Below are 23,455 nucleotides of genomic sequence, written 5' to 3'. Positions count from 1 at the left end.
TAATACTAAGTATGACTTTCAGCTACTTAGTTTGGATTTATTAATTTAAATGGAACCAAGTTTCCACCAAACAGCTGGACTTGGCCTGACTTTCTCATACAACAGGAACCAATCACTTTGCTCCCTCTCCGCCTCAGGTGAGGAACATTCTGACCCAATTCTGGCCCTAGTCCTGGCCCTACAGTCAACACAATGCGGTGATACGATTAATGTCTAGGCTGCTGAGTGACACTTGTCTACTTTCCTTTCTAATCCCTGAAAGGTCTCTTCAGCAGGTCTCTCACACAGAACACACTCACACCTTCACACTCCCACTCTCTGTCTGATGAGGCCAGTTTCTGATTATGTTTACCCACATACATAACCACAGTTCACGCTGGGGCTAAAATGAGGCCACTGGGTTAAATCTCACCCTCTATCTCAACACAGCCCTGGACTTAAAACACTTAGGGATCAGAGCAGGGTCTTGTCACACTACTGTGTCCATTTTAAGCAAAGGCTTACAACAAGTAATGCTGAAGGGCTTACAGGCAGAGTTGGTTTACTTAACACAACAGCTGCTGTCACAACAACAATTGAGTAGACAGAAAATGCAACACAAGGGCCACATCATCATTTGCCTGTATCTCACAATGTTCTTGGGTTTACACTAAATATATTACTCTTGCTGGGTCCTGGAGTGGTGTACCAATCTCTAAGGAGCTACACAAAATGGTCCTCTGAAATCGTCTGTGTACCTTATGATCCCCCTGCCCATCAGTACTCCCTCCTGCAAACTCGTACAAGAAAGTGTACACTTTCTGGAATTGGATAAGCCTGCCTATTTTCTCTTGTGGAGCTATTCAATATTGTCTGCTGGGGTAGAAGGATTTTGATGCTAAAGTGCGTCTCAAGGGGGGGTATGTGAATGTGTGTTGAAGTGTGCCATCCACTTCTTGTACTGGGGAACGGAAGGGGAGAAGTGTATAGGGAATATGACAGAAGACTGAAAGACACAGTCTGAGTTAGATCATCTGTATCTTGTAACATATGCAGTCATAATCACAGACCACTCAAATGATTGCTAAGATTTTTTTTGTCAGTCCTAGTATTGCAATGCAGTCTTTTAAAACCTTTGATTGCTATTGGCCAGACTGGGGATTTGTTTTCTAGAATCAAAGCAAATAACTACTCTTTGTTTCTACAGATTGTATATATGTATTTGTGAGCAGAAACACAACAAAAGTGGCATTGTAGTTTGTAGTTCTGATACTTTAGGTTTTATATTATTTTAATAGAAAGTATGAGCAAAATGAAAGCCGAGCAAATACATAAATAAGTGCATAGAAAATACACAAATGTTATCAAGCTGTCGATTAAACAAACAAATTAATCATGTGCTTACCTCAAATCAGCAAATTAAAAGTCAAGGAAGAAAAGATTTTTCCCCCAAAAGATGATTTGTTTTGGTCCTCCATATAGTCTAGCACTTGCTGGAACACATATCTCACAAGTGGTGCAAAATAATGTATTGCAATGCAGGGTTCCTTTAACGTTGTGGCATTCATTAATTGTGCAACATTGTTTAAAAAGTGTTTTTAAAAAGCTTTTTCAACACCACAATTCAAATAATAGACACATCACTAGAAATACAAAACATTGGGTGTGGTTAAAAATGCAAATTAGCATTTTTTTTGCATTGAAAATTGAATTGTTTTGCATAATCGGATCAATCGATAGATAGATGCCCTGTCAAATGTTACATTAACTGGGAATATTCTCCTACACTGAAGGGTTGTGCATTTTTTAGAGAATATTCACAAAAAATTTAATACAAAACTTATCAATTTTACATCATTTCAATCTCTGAACTTCCATCATCTTGAAAGTCGCACAAATGATAAGAAGAATGTCTGATCACTGGAGCTGGGGATCCATTCTGTTATAAATTGCAATTGATATGAATGTTGTATATGCTGCAATATGCTATCGGTACTGATGTCTAGGACCGAGTCTTAATTTGAAAAAATAAAGGAAACCTTTTTATTTATTTGTTTTTACTTTGACTGAATATACATTTCTCAAACAAGCATTTCATTGTGATGTTTTAATTGAAAAAAAGGAGTGAAGATGGCACATAAATATGCAGTGCAGAGTTGAAAGCTGATATTCCGCTGGCCACTGCAACCCGCCACAATACATTAAGAATGAAGTATGAAGTGGACCAGTTTAATTGGATTGCGTGTTTCGGGTATGCGGATTGGCCTATAAAAAAGATTAACCCATGGATTGAGATAAACACATTGTACATTAGGGCTGGGGAACCAGGTAAGAGTATCAAAGCTACTTTATTCTGCACCGAGCACGTGAAAGGGCAGCTCCCGTTCACAGATGAAACTCTTCTGTACAGGCCTCTGTCCTGTGGTCCTGTGCAGCAATAACCAAGTTAAAGAAGCTGGTGGTGTTTCTATCTAGTGTATTTCTATATATTTTCCCCACATTTATAAATATGTTACATTTTAAAATAAATAGACTACTTCTGTTTTGAAAAATAAATATTTATCTTGCGATTTAATATTTAGCTAAATCCTAAATATGGGCTTTGCAAAAACATTTAATGTTGAAATACACATTTAATTTAATTATTCAATCTCAGAGTCACAAAATAAACGTATAGCTTTTAAATAAATGTTTAGTTTATCTGTAGTTTGCAAAATAAACATATAGCTGACATACAAATACAGTCCCACCCATCTGGTGCAGGTCAGCCTCTCACAGCAGTGAGAGCATAGTATGATCTCTGTAAATGGCTGTGGCCAAAGTATGTGACAGAGTCCTATATATTTTTCTGTTATCTGTTATAAATTAACTTGCATGATGTATGCCTGAATCTCACAATCTTTCATAACGTTTAGTGTTATATAATCACTCACTTCTGCTTCCGCGAGTATCCCACAAACCATTGGTGTAGATGTAAAATAATAAACTGGCATACTATATGGGTGAAAGATGCAGTTGCAAACATGTCCAATAGTACTCACACTTTTTTCCCATAAAGTGTAATGTGTGGTGAACAGTGGTAGAAACACGGTATATTGCAGTGTGGTGTACTGTGGTAAAACAGTAAGGTGTACTGTGATAAAAGCAAAGTATTGTGTAATGTACTGTGGTAAAACACAAGAAATGGTGTGGTGTACTCTGATAAAAACAAAGCATAGTATAGTGTACTGTGGTAAAATTACAGTAAAGTGTAGTGTGGTGTACTGTGGTAAAAATACAGTAATTCGTATACAGCACCGTAAAATTGCCCACTTGAAGTTGACCACTGGAATCAGGCAAGGTACAGCACCGAATTTAAGAAATGCTCAATCTGACGCAGTTGACTGCAGTGTGATACACTGTGAACACTTTTTGTTACATTATCATTTATTTTTCAAGTACAAATGTACAGAGCTACAGTGATATAAAAAAAAAAAACAAGACGGTACAAAAATGTATTATGTGCATAAAAAAAGGTGTTTCTTGACATTCGGATATGTGAGAAATACAAATCATTCACAACAACCTTCTGACACAAACAAGAATCAGCATTTGAAAAGATTATAATTATATATTTATAAGTCCATGGACTATCCGAAATGTATTCATGTCTTTTAGATCAGTCCTTCTCCACGAATACAGTGCATAGTGTTATACATATTTATGTGCTGGAAAACATTTGTTTTCTCAGAGAAATGTTTCAGATACTCATCTACTTAAAAACTAAATGTATATAAATACACAACAGAAGAGAACACAATTATTTTGAACTTAAAAAGTGAGAGTAAAAATAATAATATAAAAGCTTATTTCCACAAAGCTTATTTTATAGTTTGAGATATTGGTGCTATTATTATTATTATTATTATTATTATTATTATTATTATTATTATTATTATTATTATCTAAAATCATATTATTAATTAATTTATGTAAGTCTTTAAACATTTACTTAACAATGTATACACAACAGGCTTTACAAAAATAAATGAACAAAGACAACATTCCATCTTAAATGAATCTGAAAAAATACAAATTCACAACTATAGTCTTAAAATTTGCTACTCTGATGTGTATTATTGCAGCACAATGAAAAACTCATTTTTAGTTATATCATCTTAAAATAGATGTCCTGTTAAATTAGTTTTAATAAATTTAGTTGCCCCCTTATAAAATGTTTACAAAAAGGTAGAACAATAAGATACATTTTAAGTACACTGATGTTGTTACGTGTGAGCGAGCTATTAGTTATATTTTCTTCTCTCAAAACTGTTCAGGTGATCTTGAATCACTTGTTGGCATATTTCATGACAGAAAAAGCTTATAAAAGTAATAGCTTAACTAGTTCAAATAACGTTTAAAGTATTTTCCCCAAGTGAATAAGCTTAGTTTTGCACATAGTATAAATTAATGTAAAAGCACATAAAAGGAGACCCCTAATTTAGATATCACTTTTACTACTAAATGCACCAGACTCATAAATAAGTATATTTGTATTGCTGCCTTAAGCTATAGAATGAACTCAGTGAATTTTGGCAAATTTATTTTGAAGAAAGTCCTTTAGGATTTGTATATACAATTTATACCAAAAAGGCTGTCTATTATAAAAACAACAGCCCTATGTTATAATCAGATGGATTAGTGTGGATAAAGATATTATTATTAAGAACAATTAGCAAATTCTCCCAATTTAAGTTTCATTACTGGTATGGAAAATAGAAAAAAAAAGTTGCTTATATTGGCAACCAGTTTGACTTTGTTTTCTGCTTTTTGCACACTATGTACAAAAAGATTAAGGGCCGGATTAAATCAAAACTTTGACCCACCCACTAATAGAAAACTACAGAACTGTACTCTGTTGCGGCTTCATTTTTAGTAAGATGCCACTTTCTTCTAATCATAAATATAACCGCTATGATGTACAGGTTTGTAATTTGCTATTAGCGGGTGGGTCAAAGTTTTGATTTAATCCGGCCCTAAGTCATTTTCACTTTCGTATTCGCTTAAACTTCAGAAATATTCACAAAATAAATAGCATATTTCCCTAATTAATATCACTGATTATACATGTGGCTCACTGCTGTAATGCTTTGTGGTGTGAGTTGTGTTTCAATGGAATGGGAAGCAGTTCCATATGGTTAAGGTGTTTTGGTAGCCATTTTGCGGGGAAATATAATTTTCTGTACTGAACCTGCTCTTTGGATGGGGCTATGATGTTCACCAGGGAATCTGTTTTCCAAACGATGACGAAGTTGAATTGGTAATTTGGTTGGATTGAAACAGCGGCTAAGCATTTTCATTAGGATAGTGTGACCTACAGCAGTGGTCTCCAACCCTGGTCCCAGAGTGGACTCTTTCAAGTGTGATAGGTGTCTTCAGCAACTTAAATCAGGTACATTTAGACTTAATAGTTAATAGTTGGTTCAAAAAGTTGAAGAAAGTGAGAGCTTAGTTGGAATGAAAACCATAAGACCAAAGGGCACTCCAGGAACAGGGTTATAAACACCATTATTATTATTATTATTATTATTATTATTATTATTATTATTATTATTATTATTATTTTCATTATTTTCTAATAACAATGGTGTATATCACAGGGATTTGCTTTTGAGTCCTGTGAAAATTCCAAAATGAAAACAAACAAAAACTAAAATAAAACCAAAAAAACCAAAACAGACAATACAGTTTGTGGGAATATAATGTGTTTTTTCATAAGATTATATATATATATATATATATATATATATATATATATATATATATATATATATATATATATATAACAAATCCCCTGATAGACTCAAAAGCAGAAGGGGGTTGCTGCCCAACAGAAAGTGAAGTAACAAAGACCAAGCTGAACGGACCAGGGCTCCTTGGTGATGACTTGGCCTTACCCTGCTGTCTTTTTTTGTACATCTTTTACTGTCGTGGCTGTGCTGGAATGCAGTAGTTGGACTGCCTGGACATGACGAAGCCACGGAGACACACACACTCGTATGAGCCGTCCGTGTTCAAACACTGGCCATTCACACACATGGTGTTGGGGTCGTCTGCCTCATCGCACTCATTGATATCTGGGAAACAACAAGACACTTGTCACTCTTTGCAGTATAACACGAATGTCCACAAAGACCTCAAAAGGGCTGTGCCTTCGAAAGCCTCATCCAAAATTGAAAGTAGTGCATTACTCCATCCGAAAAAGTGTTGCTGCCTTGAAAGTTTCATATCCTGGCTGAGTAGATTTGAAGCCAGAGTCTGTCATACCTATACAAGCCATGGTGGTCATGTCCAATTGGTAGCCATCATAGCAGTCACAGGTGTAGCCTTCTGGGATGCGGATACATCTGCCATTCTCACAGCCATGCACAATCCCACACTCCTCAGCATGGAGACCCACATAGGGCTCATTCCTCCCTGAGAGACGATAATGAAATATAATTAGGCACTATTATCAGACATGTTTTATACAGGCTACATAAGGAAATTCCCTTTTACCCTTTGCTACAATTCTCTGATGTAGGTGTAATGTTATTTTTATTGTTCACCCAGATTTTATATATAAGGACACATTTCTCACTCGTGTCTCAAGCCCTGGTTGTAGGAGTGTGTTAAATGTATGGACCCTAAAGATACAAAGGTGTCTTTTTCTTGTCTGTGCCACAACCATGTTTTTGTCTCCCCCTCTTGGATTTAAAATGAACTTGGTGAACACATCCTTTCTCTAAATGACACATTAAAGCATAAGCGGACTGGCCGTTGGGCAATTCTGGCAGATTCTTATGTGGGCCGGTTGCCCCAACCTCCTCTCCCCCCCCGGATCACACTTTGGCAACCCCCCAACCCTTCCCCCCACCACCCCCGACCGCACTTTATTGGGACCCAGACTTCACTAGCAGTCGCTCCCCTGGGTAAAAGGCCAGGGCAATTTTTTGGTCCCAGTCCGCCCCTGCATTAAGGTATTTCAACTTTCTCATCCCCACTGTAGGAATAAAGGCAAAAGATTCCCAAATCATAATCACAAACACAAATGAACGTGGAAACAGGTGCTGAAGTAACACAAGTAAAGAAGGAAATAAGTAGGGACACACAACCAAAAAAACATATATATATATATATATATATCTCCATTTACTCTCAAATGTTTCCCTTCGGAGTCCTCCTGCAGGCTGCCTTTCAGAGAATTCTGGGTAGGACGGCACCTCTCTGGGTCTGAAGCGGAGCCAAGGCTCTCGAGACTCGGGCTCCTCCTGGTCAAAGGGGGGGCCATCAGGCGGGATCCCCGGTGTCCTGTAAGCACCCCGGCTGGGAACACGGGGGCGGGCTTCGTAGGAGGGCTCGGTAAGGGGGTTTGCGACCCCAAAAGGAGACTCGGGTTCTGAGGGTGTGTACCGAGGTTCAAACTCTCCCGTGTCATAGCGGCTGGAGCTGCAATGGTCAAACAATGACACATAAACAGACGTCTCTGTGGACCAAGAAGAATGACTGCACAGGAAGGGTCTAAAACAGACATTTTCATGTTCCATGTTGGATTCATTATGATTGTGATTATGGATATCATTATGATAACAATAATAATAATTAGATTAATACAAGTTTTTAATGTGCCTCAAACATTAAGCTTTCACATACAAATATCTGTCCAGGAATGAATAAATGATGATGCATTATTATTATTATGATTATTATTGCACTGCCAGAATATCGGAGTTTGTTTGTTTGTTTCTATTGGCACAGTGAACTAATCAACGTTTTGGTATATATCCCATACTAGACAGATACATGGTAGATACTCCATGATAATCAAACAAGATAATAGAAGTGAATGAGTAACAGTGATGGAAAATATATCAGCCATTTCAATTTGAATATTCGTTCTTTCAATTCAACTTGCAGTTTGAACTTTGTATAATTATAAGTCATATTAACGATAGACAGTTAAAGTCTTTCCTTAGACTGGTCGTAATTAGTCGATCACGCAATGCATTCTGGGTGGTGGTGAATGCTTCTGTAAAACAGCGACGATCCCAGTTAACTGAAAATCATGCTAGATATTGAAATATAATGCAGAAAATACATAATTTTTGAGACATTTTCTGAAACTTGCACTAACGCACTCGGACACAAGTTGTGGGATAAAATAACCAAAAAGTTAACAGCATCAACCCGCTTTGTATGCGTTCTGTGTAAAAGACATGTAGAAACTATGGATATGCTGAAACAAATACATAAGAGGAAACATCTGCGTACTGGAGTCGGAGGACCGCCCTTACAACTGAAATGGAGCACAGGATTGGTTATTTAAGTCTTTGGGGAGGAGTCTTGATGCTTTGGGGGACGGAGTGTATGCAGGGCAGTGGGAGGCTCCGCCTGTCAGCAGCAGTGACGGTGTCGCCATTGTCTCAGGTAAACAGTTTCCGTGCAAAGATAGACTTCAATTCTAAGATGGGGGTGAGGAGGCTAACTTTGACTTTTAAGTGCTAATCAGTCTTAATGTTTATGCAACTGACTAATGCTAGAGTCACACTACACGATTTCTAAAATCTGACCCGATTTTGAGCTCACACTTAACGACCGGCTTTCAATTAATTTATGTCCTTTGCACCGAGAAGCAGTGCAAACTACACGATAGTTTAAGTAAAGGGGGCCCTCCACTTACTGAATTATCTAAAATAATTGGTCATGGGGAGCTCAGCCTCAGCCTCGATACTCTCCAAATCTCAAGGAAACACAAGTGATCCATCCAGAGAAAAAGTAAACACACATGGATCTGGACACTCACGAGCACATTGGACCAGTGTTATTTTGGTCAATGAAAACTATGACCTATTTTCAGTGACGATAACTATGGTGATAACGAGATTAAATAAAGTTAAAAAAAATGATAACTATAAATAAATGCCTTCTAATTTTATTTGACAAAAATGTGACGAAACCAAAATTTAACAGAAAAATAATGGACATAAATTACAGTATTTTGGGAGGCAGTCGGGCTGCTGTTTCATGGTGCAATCAAAATCACGCATGGCTTGTCCAGAGATTTGAAATGCTCAGTGCAGTTCTATCATTGGCCATTGTGCCTGTAAGAAGATTTCCGAAGTATATCACTTTGTCGGTGTGTTTACATGGGGTGTGACATGCAGACTCAGCCATCACGTTTGTGTAGCGCAGTTTATCACAGTTCTGCCCAGATCTGCGCTGCTCCAATGATGGGATCGGTGGGAATCTGTAGCTCTGTGCAGAACCGCAAACATCTGTGCAACAGAATGCGACCCGATTGTACCCGAGCGTGTGTTGTGCTTAACGTTGAACACGCTTAATGTGGTTTACTGTATTGGGCTTAACGTGAAGTTGATACAGATTGATAAATGCCTATTATTTTGTATATAGGACTGGTAAGTGTGGGTCTTGTTATTAGTAAAGTTATGATCTAATTGGTTAACTTATAAGTACAGTAAGCCACATTAAGCATTTACAGGATGAAGCGCAATTCACGCTTGGCAACCATAGGGCTTAACAAGATGCTTTTAATATCACTTTAAACAACCAATTATTTTTGTATCAGTGGGGGAAATCTTTGAAAATGAAAAGATCACGCAAAAGCTATTTGACATTTCAATATTGTCAGTGAATATGTGTACTAGAATATACAAAAACTAGATATTGTCAGTGAATGTGTACTAGAATATATATTAAAAAATGCAAAATGATTGCTTTTGCAGTTTTACCTAAATAACGCATGCATACATGGAAAATGAAAATGCAATTGTGGGATTGCATTTTCATTTGAATAAAGTCCACTATATGCTTCCATACTGTTCTTATAACTCTATTCTCACACAAAAATTCAAGAGAGACTTCAAACTTAAAAAAAAAAAAAAGAATTACAATAATTTGTGACCAAGAAGCTTACAATAGCTGTTTGTGACTTGATTTCAAATACATTTCAAATTAAGTCAATCATTATGTTTATGTTTTGCATCCATCCAATAATGGATGTAAATCAGACATAATGCATAATGGTGATGATGAAGTAAAAAGAAATGTATATATATAGACTAAAATGCGAGTACAATTACACTGACTAAAACTAGATTACAATTACAGGAGTTTTCGTCGACAAGGTTGTAAGCGTTGTGGCTTCACAAATGCTTTGCTGCATACCTCGGTTGAAACGAGTGGCTATTTCAGTCAAAGTTGCTCTTCTATCAGCTTGAATCAGTCGGCCCATTCTCCTCTGACCTCTAGCATCAACAAGGCATTTTCGTCCACAGGACTGCCGCATACTGGATGTTTTTCCCTTTTCACACCATTCTTTGTAAACCCTAGAAATGGTTGTGCGTGAAAATCCCAGTAACTGAGCAGATGTGAAATACTCAGACCGGCCCGTCTGGCACCAACAACCATGCCACGCTCAAAATTGCTTAAATCACCTTTCTTTCCCATTCAGACATTCAGGTTGGAGTTCAGGAGATTGTCTTGACCAGGACCACACCCCTAAATGCATTGAAGCAACTGCCATGTGATTGGTTGGTTAGATAATTGCATTAATGAGAAATTGAACAGGTGTTCCTAATAATCCTTTAGGTGAGTGTGTACATATATATATATATAAATAATTTATTTAACTAATTATTTTGGCACAAATTACACTCCATATTTATTTACTGAATTAAATACATACTTTGAAAAACCGACTACAACTACCCGCTGATGAAAACTATGTGATAAAAAGTCATAGACGCTATTGGATCAGAGTGCAAGCGATTGCATCACAGCCCTGCTCACACTACACAGTCATTGGTAGCGGCCAACCTGCCCAGACCAAGCTGCTTGTTATCACGAGCTGTGCAGATTTGTCGGGAAAGCCAAATAGCGCAAACATTAGGCTAAAAATCATGTAGTGTGACCTTAGCTTAACTTGCATTAGACTAGTCAAATATAGTTTTATGCAACGCTGTACTGTATAACTGCTGCAAAAACACATTTAAGGAGCTGTCTAAATGTTTTTATACATTAGAAGATATGAGTTACTGGCAAACTACCTTGCTCTTTGGGATGCAGTGAAACTAGGTTACCTGCGCCGGCCGTAGGGGCCTTCCCGCAGCCCATACGAGCTGGGAGGTCTGCCCCTGTACCACTGATCTCTGCGTCCTGGTGGTGGGTAGTCATCACGGTCTGGCAAATGGTAGTCAGAGTAATCAACAAAAGCATCAGGTCCATATGGTTGGCTGTAATCCTCTCCAATGGTCTGGGAACACAGTTTTTCATACATGTCTGCAGAGATAAGACAAGGCATTGTTGACCACCTATCAACAGTCACATATGTAACATAGCAGTAGAAAGTGGCTAAGATGTTTAGTTGCTTTGTATATTAACTGTGTAAACATATCTTTCTCCAATTATTGTTAGTCCAATGTTGGATGGATATTTTTCAGGATGGTTTTCAAATCGTCAATATCTTGATTAAATTCCTAGACTTATTGTTCTGTTGGTTGAAGCAGGTGGGGGTTTGGTCATCATCTGTGACAAGTATAGTTACCTGAGCCTGTGTCTGGACAGAGAGCACAATTCATACTCCAGGCTTTTCCATGCCGACAGCAGCATTCTTGAAAGGTAACCTGTCTCTCCAAGAATGCTTGTTGGCAAACTAAATCCTCTGATATTTCTTGCCAGCAGTAATCGAGAAACTCACCTGGGGAAAGACAAACACCTGGAATAAACCAAACATTGCTAGGGACTTGACAGTAACCAATGCTCTCTCAGTTTGAAACACAAACCTTTGCACAGGAATGTATCATGAAAATTTGCTTTGACTACTGATCTGGAATGTACAAGGACTGCGAATTCAGACACAACCTTGGATACTTTACTTGATGACCAAGACCCAAACGGATTGGCACTTGAGTACTTTGGGAAAACCATTTGGTGACCTAAAGCTAGCAATTTGTAATAAGTATAGTCAGTTGGGAGTTGGGCTTTGGATATTTGTTAGACTTTGTAAAGGCTTGTTTTGTTTTCACACTGAATGTAATCCATAGAACAAGTCTACTTCCTGTAAAATCACCAGCCCTGATCCTCAAAGACACTTCCAACCCCCTGCTGTGTCATGTATATATCTTGTTTTTTGTTTTATTGACAGATGTTTTTCAAAAACTATAACTTGCATCTTAAAAGAGATTAACAAAATATGTGCAATTAAATAATGTAATGACTTTCTTGGGTCCCCATGTTTTTCTCTTACCATCTCAGTAGCTTTAATAGTTGGACAGAAACTCAAAAAGCATTCGGCTTCTTTAAGAAAGAGAAAAATGGAGTGAAATTGTAAGCCTTGCGATACCAGTGTCTGGTGTGTTTGTTCCTTTTTATGTTTCGCGTTCTGTCAGAGCTGGGGGCTGCTCACTTTAAATGTGTTTTACCTGTGGGCAAGGTGGTGTTCATACAGCCTGTCTGGGTAAAATCCAGGACCAGGGGGGGTTCACAGTGGCAGTAATATGAGCCCATGGTGTTGATACATGTACCACCGGGACATGTTTCGGTGCCCTCACACTCATTGTTATCTGAGAGAGAGAGAGATTACACTCTTATGTATACAGGCTTCATCTCCTTCACACTCATTATAATCTTTGTGAGACAGAGAGAGACAGATAAAGGACAAGTAAGGAAAAAATAATATCACTTGCCGATACACTCCAGTAGATTTGAGTCAAAGTAGTAGCCACTGGTGCAGTAACAGGTATAACCAGGGATGTCGTTCACACAAACCCCATTTTTACAAACTTCGAAGTCTTTACATTCGTCCACGTCTGTACAAGACAACACAAACAGACATCCACTACATGACTTTCAAAGTGGAAAAAACGAAATCCACAGACAGAGTGATTTTCAAATTAGTTCGGCACTGCTTTTCTGAAAGTAATCATGACAATATAAAGGTTCATATTGTGCCAGGGACAGTGAAGGGATGGCAGTCATGTTAATAGCTAACAATCCTTTAAATTCCAGGTTTCACTTACTATTAAGGGGTTTCGAGCTTTGTGATGGCTAGACCATTTTGATCTGCAGGAAATCAAAATCAGACGTGTCTCACAAATGGATTTTCACCAGTATTCTTTGACTCACAACTATGACAGAAGATGGAGACTAAGATTTTATCCAGTGTTTACCAGTATTTCGTGGACTCCTATTTCCCTCCTGAGATGTTTAAGACAACCAGTTTAATTAGATCTGCAGAAGGTATATATCAAACTAGAATTCTGGAGCAATCCAGCCCTTATAATGTTTGTGTCTGCATTGAATGAGGGGGGAAGATTTAGATAGCTTTCACTGACCTTTAAAACTTAAGCTGGATGCTGAACTGACAAATCCTCTTCCGTATGGGCACAGTGCTTGAAACTCATCTGGGAGAAAAACAAAGAACATGCAGAATCATGTTAGGGGCTGCAAACCTCACACTAACATGCTTGGTGGCCTCAGAGGTTTGCCAGTACTCACGATTGACTATACACCTCTACCCCGATATAACGCAATCTGATATAATGCAGTTAAGCAAAAACAAAGCCAAGTGCATTTACAGCATTTTTAAACCTTCACTCCAATCGCCATTGCATAAAAAATGTCTTAAAGTTATTACATTGACAGTTTAAATCAGTTGATTAGTTTACCTTTGTTAGCTTCATTGGAACCTTTTCTATAAGTTAAAACTCCCATCTCCAAAATATTTTCAAACTTTTTAATAGTTAACGGTTCATATTACTTAACAATCTACGTATAACAGAGTTAGGTAAGTGACAAACTGGCCCATGCACCTATTTGCTAAACAATTTGTAAGAATGTGTAATTTAAAGCATTTCTGATATTTTATGTGATTTTCATTTTCTTAAGCATTACACAAAGTCCAAAAGATTGATGTGTGATAAAACCGAGCCTACATGGTTGCATTAGCAGTGTTTAGTACCCGAGTTGTTAATACACTGTATCTTTTAAGCAAGCTTATAAAATAATTGTTGTAATTGAAGAAAGAAGATATTATTTAACCATTGTAGAACACATTTATTTCCGGCATACACCGTGTTAGCTCTAACAAAAATTATCTGCCGACTCTTAATACCGGAAATGCTTGAGGCCAAAGCAAGTTCGATATAACATGCTTTCACCTGTAATGTGGTAAAAGTTTTACCCTCGCAAAGACTTGGGGTAAAGGTGTATATGTCTGTCGCAGCCTCAGAAAGTCTGATCTGAATCGATTTAAGCATGACCAGTGTAACTCTTAACAATGCACATTGCCAAGAGAAGGTTCTAACAAATAACCCCCAAATTAAATACAGTTTGCCTACAGATAGACATCTTCCATAAATTCTGCTTCCTGTAGATGCCTGGACTACTACACACCTTTGTGTTGGTACTTGCCACCCTCTCTGCTTCTTTTCTCACAGCAGGGTTCTGTATGTATCTGCCTAGGTTTGGGAATATGTACAGGAGAATGATTCACAGAATGAGACATGCATGCGTTGTGTGGCTACCTGTTCCAGGGGCAGGGCAGGGCGTGGCCTGGCACCCTACTCCCCAGCCCTCCCCAATAGTGCAGCAGCATTTTTGGCGGGTGCTGTTGAGGGACAGCTTGTGACACATGTGGAGGTTGTCCATGTCGTAGTAACATTCCTGCATTTCCTCCCGGGGGGATGTCGCGTCTGGAGGATTTACTGAGAGAGAGCTGTCGGAAAACCCTGGGCGAGCTGGGGGGAGAAAAACAAACAGAAAAAAACAGTATTACAGAAACCAAGAGAGAACCACCATAGAATGAAGACACACACAGAATCGTGCAGGCTGGGACAAGTTCCCTAGCCTCGGTTTTGAATTTTTTATCATTATTATCATTTTTATTAAAATATAATTACAATTTAACATTCAAAGACTTTTAAAAATACATTTGCTTTAAATAGTGGTGAGCAACCTAAATTAATCAGTGGGCCACAAGTCTGGGTGTCAAACTGCCTGTGCCGCAATTTTACCACAATTACAAGAAACAAATGCTACATTTTAATAAAATAATAGCAATATAATGCAATAAATACATATCAACAATGTAGTAAGGGAGTAATACATTGATACAAAATAAGCAGTTGTCATAAATATACTACTGTTTTCTTTCTTTCTTTATTTTGGGGGTGGGGGCTGCAAGTTGCCCATCACTGCTTTAAATACATGTGAAATGTAATACAGAGCGTCAATAATCAAATTAAACGTATGCTAAAGACCATACAGGAGACTAAAGCTGTCATACTGAATCCAGTTTGCCGTTTAGGTCCTTCCAATTTATATTGCCAATACAGAACTATTCCCACTCACTCATTCATTTGTTCAACATAAGATGGCAGTGTTGCCCTGCCTAACTGCTTGTCAAACAGAGAGTATATACTGTTTAGCAAAGTATATCAAAAATAAAAAAATATGTGTATTTAGTGTGATTAAACCATATCAAGCCAATACTGTCAAAAACACTGTAGTACAGTGTTTCATATTTTCTCTGTACAGCACTGGTAGTAAAAGAAAAATTGTGGCATGTACAAAGATATTTTAGCACAGAACATAATGCTGTCAAACTTGATTTTCCATACTTTTTAAAGAGTTTGCTCTTCGAGAAATTGAAAAATGTCAGTTTTAAATGCCCTCATATGTGCTACTGCTAGTGGGTAAAGGACTACCTGGTTCAGACTCAGACCCAGGCCTTCTCAAACATTGTCTGGTCCTGGTGTCAAACTCCTCATTCTCCCAGGGACAGTTACACAGGAACGAGCCTGCGACGTTCTCACAGAGCGCATCCCCACAAACTCCATGCAGGCTCTCGCACTCATTAATGTCTGGAAGAGAGAGAGCGAGAGAGAATTGGTTCCTTGGACATTCTGTGCCCCATTCGTTAAAAAAAAAAAAAGGCACACAAATTTCAAAATACACCAAAACAACATTTACGATCTATTTCAATCTACAATGAATTGTGTGAGCAATAATATCCCAATGTTATAATTGTTTGTGAGTTTATGATTAGAAAATAAGACAAATCAATACAAAGCCCAGATTTGGCAGTTGGTATGTGAGTTGGTGGGGTATAGGACTCATACATACCCACACATTGTCTTTCGTCTGCCGCTATTTTGAAACCCCGCTCACACGTGCATTGGTACAATCCGAACAGGTTTTGGCAGATGGTATTAGGGCCACAGATGGTCTTGTTGGCACATTCATCAATGTCTGCAAGACAGGAAGTGCATCTTTATGACACAGATTTTTGTTTACAAGTTGAGAACTTAATTTCTTAGAATGGTTTTAAAGCAGGACCATTTTCTTCTACATGTCTGTGGTGGGGTTTTCTTTTTTGGAATAATCTTGTGGATGATGTCTGTGAAGTGGAACTGAATTTCAGATTAAACAGCACAAAAAAAAGAGACGAAAGTGAGTGTTCTTCCTGAGGAAATTGACAAGATTGATCCCCAAATGAAATATAAGGATTCTGCATGATCAAATAGTATCTCATATCAGTGCTTTTCCAGACTGGGGATTGAGGACCCCTGATAGCTAAGAGACAGGTCAAGGCATCCTCAGAAAATCCTGCCACAGGGGCACAAAACAAACATTCTCACTTTATAATAATTTTGGCTCACATTAAGAGAGAATCTTTAACCCTGTCATCCTGCTTGTAATGTTAATGTAAGCATTATAATTATACGTGTTTTTCTATTTGAGTTTAGGTTATTTTGACATAATGGCCCATTGTTGAAAGGCTATAAAAGCACTCCAGCAGCTAGAAAGGTTTAAAAATCCATCACTTAATGACCTGCTTGTTGACATGCTCTATATTGAACAGCTCCTTCTGTTACTGTTACTCAAAAGGGTGTTGAATCAAGCCAACAAATTTGTATCTCTTTCGGTGTCCTACATAGCTAGACTGCAAGAGAGGGAGAGATGTTTCCGTGTTGACCTGCGCACCTCCGGCCTACATAGCCCCCACCATGTGTTCCTGTAACCGCAGAGATAAAGAACAAACCCAATGGGATACAGATGCCTTTCTTGGCTTGTGCAGAGTGGCAGCACAAAAACAAAAAGTCTTTGGTGTGGAAAACAACACAGCGACACTGACAGGAATCCAGCACAGCTGTGAGGGAGAGTGGGCTCTTAACATTCCAGCTCAAGTTATGAACACTACAGCTGTCGGCACGGTGACAGCCCTCCACCGGACAGTAAGTTACTGGCACAGTACCCTCCATGTTAAAAATAGCTGTCTAACAAAGGGGCCCACATGCCAAATCCCATAAAACAAGTAAATACACTCCTTGGCCATGATATCCGGTGAGCCTTTTGTTTTGAATTAGTTGACATGAGCACAAAGTCAGGATGTGCACCCAGGAGATTTTATTCTACCGGTTTCCATTTCCCTGAGGCAAAGATAATATTCTCTTTGAATGGGACAGGTGTCTTTAAGCGCAACTGCATTGAAGCAATAGCATCCACATTTCCCACAAGTGGCCTCCCAGGGCAAGAAGGCAACTTAAGTGTCTGAAACTAAGCAATTCTGCTGGGAGCTATTCAGATCTGTTAATTTCTTTGCCTTTTTGAGGCTTTCTGAGACTGCATGTTTTTGAAAAGTGATTACTCATAAGAAAAAATGCAGTGGTACCTCCCAGACTACATATAAAAGCAAGCTGCCATGCATTGCAAATGGACTGTTTCTGCAATATCCACATTGCTATATGCAAAGTTCTAACCCTTACCCCTTAAGGCTAACCATAATCCCAATCTTAATCGAGACTGATTTTAGGAGCTACAGATATTGATAGATTTTAGCACCCTTACCCACACACTCTCCACTCGCTGTCAGTCTTAAACCAGGTTCGCAGGTGGTGATGCAGTGATAGGAGCCAATGGTGTTCTCACAACGCTGGGGGTGGCACACCTCCCCCCTTGTGTCGGCACACTCGTCCACATCTAAACAACCAAAAGACACACTCATATATGTGAAGTGAGAGGAGTCACCATCATTACTGAAACAACACATGAAAAGGCCTGGCAAATTCTAGCTGTTCAAGAAAGACAGTTATATGTTTTGTATTGAATGGTGATATTCTAGTTAGAGGAGGAGAAGGGGAGGTAAAAGAAGAAGAAACTGTACAAACAAACTAAATAATAGTTACCCTACAGTTGAAATGTTCAGCTATAATGACTTCTGCATGAATAGATGTATCAGCAGATGTGCAAATCCTGTCATCTCTTATTTGAAATCATTTAGATCAGTTTTACACTTCAAAGGACATCAGTCCTAGCCTTTTCACTCTAATACATCTGCTGCTGCAATACATTTACAGTGCCTATAGAATGTCTGCACCCCCTTCAACTTTTTTCTAATTTTGCTGTGTCAACACATATTCAATATTTCACACTGTTCAGGGGAAAAAAACGTTTTTGGGTCTCTACCAACTTTGAACATCTAGATGTGGCAGTATTTGACCATTCTTCTTTACAACACTGCTTAAGCTCAGTCAAGTTCGTTGAGGAGCGTAGATAGACAGCAAAGTTATACCACACATTTTCTATTTGATTATAGGTTGGTGCGCTGACTGGGCCACTAAAGCACATTTTCCTTTTTGTTCCTTAGCCACCTCAGTATAGTTTTGGATGTGTGCTTTGGGTCATTGTCATGCTGCAAGGTAAACTTTCTTCCCAGTTTTAGCTTTCTTGCAAAGGGCAGCAGGTTTTACTCAAGGAGTTTTCTATACTTTCCTCCATTCATTTTCCATTCTATCCTGACAAGTGCCCCAATCCTTGCCGATAAGAAACATCCCCATAACATGATGCAGCCACCATCATGCTTCACAGCAGGGATGGCGAACTTTGCATGATGCGGTGTGTTGATTTTGTGCCAAACATAATGCTTTGCATTTAGGCCAAAAAGTTCCATTTTAGTTTTCTCAGACCACAAAACTTTACTTTACTTGGATGGGCTTTCTTGGGCACCATATAAGTCAGATTTGTGGAGTGCTTGGGACATTGTTGTCACATGCACAGTTTGACCAATCTTGACTATAAAAGCCTGTAGCTCTTGCAATGTTGTTATTTTCCTCTTGGTAGCCTCTGTGATCAGTCACCTTTTTGCTCGGTCATCCAGTTTGGAAGAATGGCCTGGTCTAGGCCGGGGAATTGGTGGTGCAATTCACCTTCCACTTCTTAATAATCATCTTGACCATGCTCCAAGGGATATTCAAGTCCTTTGATATTTCTTTATACTCATCCCCTGATCTGTGCCTTTCAATAACTTTGTCAGAGTCCTTTTGAAAGCTCCTTGGTGCTCATGGTTGTGTCTTTGCTATGCAATGCACTACACATAGGGAAACCTACAGCAGGGGTCGTCAACTAGGTTGCGCCTCGGGCCAAAATTCTTCCGAGCTAATAATCAGCGGGTTGACGGTGTTTTCGCCGGTAAGACCTGGGGGGGGTGCTGACAGTGTTTTCGCCGGTAAGAGTGGGCCAAATATCATTGCTGGCGGATTACGCCAGTTCCTGAAAACATGTGAATCACTACACTTTTTACACAGGTGGAGGCCAAATGTATCACTCTTGGTGTGTGATTTTGAAGGTGACTGTATACACCTGAGCTCATTTAGGATTGCTATTGCTAAGGTGGACAGTTATCCAACCAAGCTATTTCAGTTTAATTTTTGAAAATTGTGGAAAAACTAAAAAAAATGTATACAAAAAAAATGGTAATGCGTTTTAATTCCAGGCTAAAAGTCAACAAAAGGGTTTAAATTTTGAAAAGGGGTTTAGAAATTATATAGGCAGTGTATATAAATATACTATATATTAATAATAATTGTATTTCAGATCAGCAATCTGAAACTGAGTTTACCCAGGCAGGCATTCTTCTCAGGGTTAGTGGTAAATCCATTCTGGCATTGGCACTCAAATGAGCCCTCAGTGTTGATACAGCGGCCGTCCTGGCACAGCCCTGGCCTGGCACACTCATCAACATCTGGCAATGAAGCATAATTGGACATAACATCAAGGAAATCAGTTCCTGCCTCCAGAATACACAACTGGCTTGTATGTAGTGTGATGTATGATGCTTATTGTAGGATGTGATTAGCTAGGCTATGAAAACCACATGTAAACATTCATAATGTGTACACTCAGTGTGTCTTTAAGTACAAAGCAGATATTGTCAAGTCAAACCAAAGGGAGAATATTATTCATATTTTAATTATTATACGCGAACACATATAATGGTATTTAATCTTCCCATTATTATAGAAGACCTGAAACATTCCTCTTTGTTTCTATATTACAAACGCCAGCAATGACACCAAAACAGAAGACAAGAGACTACTGAGAAGATGGTCTGAGAAGATTCTTACCAACACAGGAACCACCATCTGGAGTGGTCTTGAACCCTTCAGCACAGAGGCACTGATAGGAACCGTCTGTGTTAAGACACTCTCCATGGGGGAAACAAAACTCCTCTAACAGGCATTCATTGATATCTGAGAATCGCAGCAATGACAAAGAGGAAAAAAAACAAATACAAATAGACACTATAAACACTTTCATGTCCCTGTCCTATTAAAGCCGGCATGAGTGACAACTGTAATCGAACTCTTTTTTTTTTTTTTTTTTGGTCTTACTGTATTAGATTTCTCGAAATGTGCATATTGGCCAGGGTATCTACTAATAAACAAACAACCAACCACAAATAAATACAATACAAGTTTCTCAACACAAAGCACAGACTCTAACACATCATGGGGGGCTAGACAAATTCATTGGTAAGTCAGGGGTCAAGTTTTATTATATTTGAAGATGTTACTTTTGATAAATCATTGCTTTGCATATATTGTTACAGACCTCTATTTAAGGCAAAGGCTAAGGCATAATCTTTTTAGCCATATTGCTGAAGCGAACTCCTTGGGAGCATTCAGCAAACAAATGTGCGTTTTGGATCAATAAGTTGTTAACTATTGTAAACTTTCTTAACTTTTTATGTTCGTAATACACACACAGCTCCAAAATAGCCAAGTGTTTCACAATTGGTCAGCTTGAATACATGAGCATTGATGAAAAACTGATCCCCTGAAAAAAACATGGCAATGTGACACCTGGTTGAACAATGGTTTACTCACCTCTACATTGCCGCCCACTACTGTCCATCCTGAAGCCTTGTTTACATTCACAGCGGAAGGAGCCATTATTGTTCACACAGCGACTGCCTGAACCACAGGTCAGAGGATCCTGACACTCATCCACATCTGGGAAAGACACACACACTCTCAGTGGCACTCACCCTTGGCAGATAAGTTAAAGCTTACAGAAGACCTTGTGTTCCATTACAGAGCTGTTTACTGTTGAAAACCCTGTACAACCTTTGATCTGATAGACGTTACTGCTAATTTATGCAATGGACAAAGGAGACATGCATAAAGAAACAAGATTGAAACACCTGTTTTCTGCAGTTTGAGATACTTTAATGATACCCTGTATTTCACACTGGCACCTTAAATTATTATTAGAAATATTTATTTCTTATAAATGCTAACAAATGCTTTTATAACAAACATAACAAAGCTCATACCTGTAGTATATTTTAAATAGAAAACAATCAGATACAAAATAAAAATATGAAAGAAATGAGAGAAAATGTTAAGATATACAAGTTGTTTACATATTAAAAGTCTTGCAAATGTTTTTTTTTTTTTTTTTTAATGAGAATTTAATTCACTATAGCAACCCCATACACTTAATAATACGTGCAGAGATGTTTCAGAAAGTTTGCTTTAGATAAAGGGACTCATCTGTCTCTGCTAACGTCTGTGCGTTGTTGCTGGACTATAAAAGTTCTCTCCTGGTGTAGTCTTCCCTATCCCTCAATACTCCCTGGCTGCCCTGTCATCTTCAGACTCCTCTTTTAATGGAAAACACCTTTGCGCTCTCTCTCTCTCCCCCAGGCTTTGCAGATTTATGCGGTATGTGCAAATAGCCGTGCGCATAGGTAAAGAATTTTGCCAAATACCTCCGTGCATAAAGAGAGAGAGAAAAAACTGACTTTCAACTGTACAAACAGAAACCAGATTCTCTGAAGACGGTGCTTAGCTATGGGAAGCTTCCCGGGCTCTGAAAAGCAGTGACCCTGACTTGAGTGCAGGGAGAGAACAAGGTTGCTGTGTGGTGCACTGGCGTTAAAGCTGCCCCATGCTAGTTTTAAAAAGGCCATGTGAAGAAATATAGATCCAGAACAGTCTGTTTTGCAGAGCACTGCCATATTAAAATAGGTGTTTTTCAGTAGGCATATGGCACAGTCTGACATGAAACAATGGGCAAACGCAAGTGAGATAAACTGCTACTTCTAAGTCTTTAGGCTGGACAGGTTCCAAAAAGCTGCCTCCATGCAATGATGACAAAAACCATTTCTGTGAAAGGTATTCTATTACTTATTGATTATATACACACACACACACACACACACACATATATATATATATATATCAATCTGAGGAGGCCGGTCCATAGATGCAAAGGAGGTTGCTCCTCCTCTATTTTTGAGAGGCAAGAGGGAGATCAAAATATAAAAAAGAGTAATCTCAGTATCATTTATAAAATAATTTCTCTCTTCTTTGGAAAAATTCCATTATTGAAATTCTGATTTAAATGCTTCAACAGCGACACCTGCAGGCAGAGGGGAAAGGGCAGGCTGTGTGAAGTGGTGGTGGGGGGCAGAGGAGGATGGGCTCCTGCTGTCCACCTTAGGGCGGGATTTCTTATATCAATTTAATGTACTTAAATTGTGCTCCAAGGGAGGACGTCATGTTGACATCGTGTTCGTCCAATGATAATTGACAAATTTCATCTTCAATTCTCTACCACTGTATTGCACGTGAGTGTGACGAACTGGTGGTAAAGCGATAGATAGATATAGTACCATATTACAAAAAAGAAAGTGCAAATTGCAAACCACTTTTAGATTTTTCAGATTTACGTTTCCCTTTTTTTTTATCAAGAAGTAGCTAGCTAGTGTTAGCTTGTTGTGGCAGCCCTGAAGGCTACTATTAAACTGCCAGAGCTTGATTTTTGTTGATGTTTTACTGACTAGACTTCTTCTGACCTTACAAGATCCAAAGAAGACAGCCAGCCTTTACTTCTCTCTTGCTCTTGGAAGACTGGATGCAACAACAGGCCAACTATGAAGATAATCTCTAAACATGTAAAGTGAGTGGACCCCTCCCACAGGCAGAAGAACTCATAACACACTTCATTTTTGCTTTGTTTTTAATAATTACAGATTGTCATGGTTTTTGTTTTTCCCTTTTAAATCAGAGGGTGTTGTGTAAAATTCCCACTGTATCGTACTGGGTGCTGTGTCACCCCTAATTGGACTGACAGGCTTCTAGTGACACATTAC

The 23,455-nt window shown here is 38.6% G+C and overlaps 1 protein-coding gene across 2 annotated transcripts in view; it reads right to left on the bottom strand.

The window, feature by feature from the left end:
* Positions 1-3,387: 3,387 nt before the first annotated feature.
* The window catches only part of ltbp4 (latent transforming growth factor beta binding protein 4), a 105,109-nt gene continuing 85,041 nt past the window's right edge, over positions 3,388-23,455 (bottom strand). For both annotated transcript variants that reach the window (XM_066703940.1, XM_066703941.1), the window contains 15 exons: positions 21,183-21,308; positions 20,421-20,546; positions 19,916-20,038; positions 17,866-17,997; positions 16,141-16,266; positions 15,723-15,878; positions 14,541-14,753; positions 13,350-13,418; positions 12,702-12,824; positions 12,438-12,578; positions 11,561-11,713; positions 11,097-11,295; positions 7,154-7,446; positions 6,286-6,435; positions 3,388-6,095 (listed from right to left, as the gene is read on the bottom strand). In XM_066703940.1, coding sequence (XP_066560037.1) covers positions 5,941-6,095; positions 6,286-6,435; positions 7,154-7,446; positions 11,097-11,295; positions 11,561-11,713; positions 12,438-12,578; positions 12,702-12,824; positions 13,350-13,418; positions 14,541-14,753; positions 15,723-15,878; positions 16,141-16,266; positions 17,866-17,997; positions 19,916-20,038; positions 20,421-20,546; positions 21,183-21,308 — 2,285 coding nt within the window. In that variant the 3' untranslated portion in view covers positions 3,388-5,940. The remainder of the gene's footprint in view (positions 6,096-6,285; positions 6,436-7,153; positions 7,447-11,096; positions 11,296-11,560; positions 11,714-12,437; positions 12,579-12,701; positions 12,825-13,349; positions 13,419-14,540; positions 14,754-15,722; positions 15,879-16,140; positions 16,267-17,865; positions 17,998-19,915; positions 20,039-20,420; positions 20,547-21,182; positions 21,309-23,455) is intronic.

This window comes from Amia ocellicauda, chromosome 5 (assembly GCF_036373705.1).
Source record: "Amia ocellicauda isolate fAmiCal2 chromosome 5, fAmiCal2.hap1, whole genome shotgun sequence".
NCBI lineage: Eukaryota > Metazoa > Chordata > Actinopteri > Amiiformes > Amiidae > Amia > Amia ocellicauda.
The sequence above is the reverse complement of the archived record's forward strand: the minus strand, read 5'-3'. Positions and strand labels throughout refer to the sequence as shown.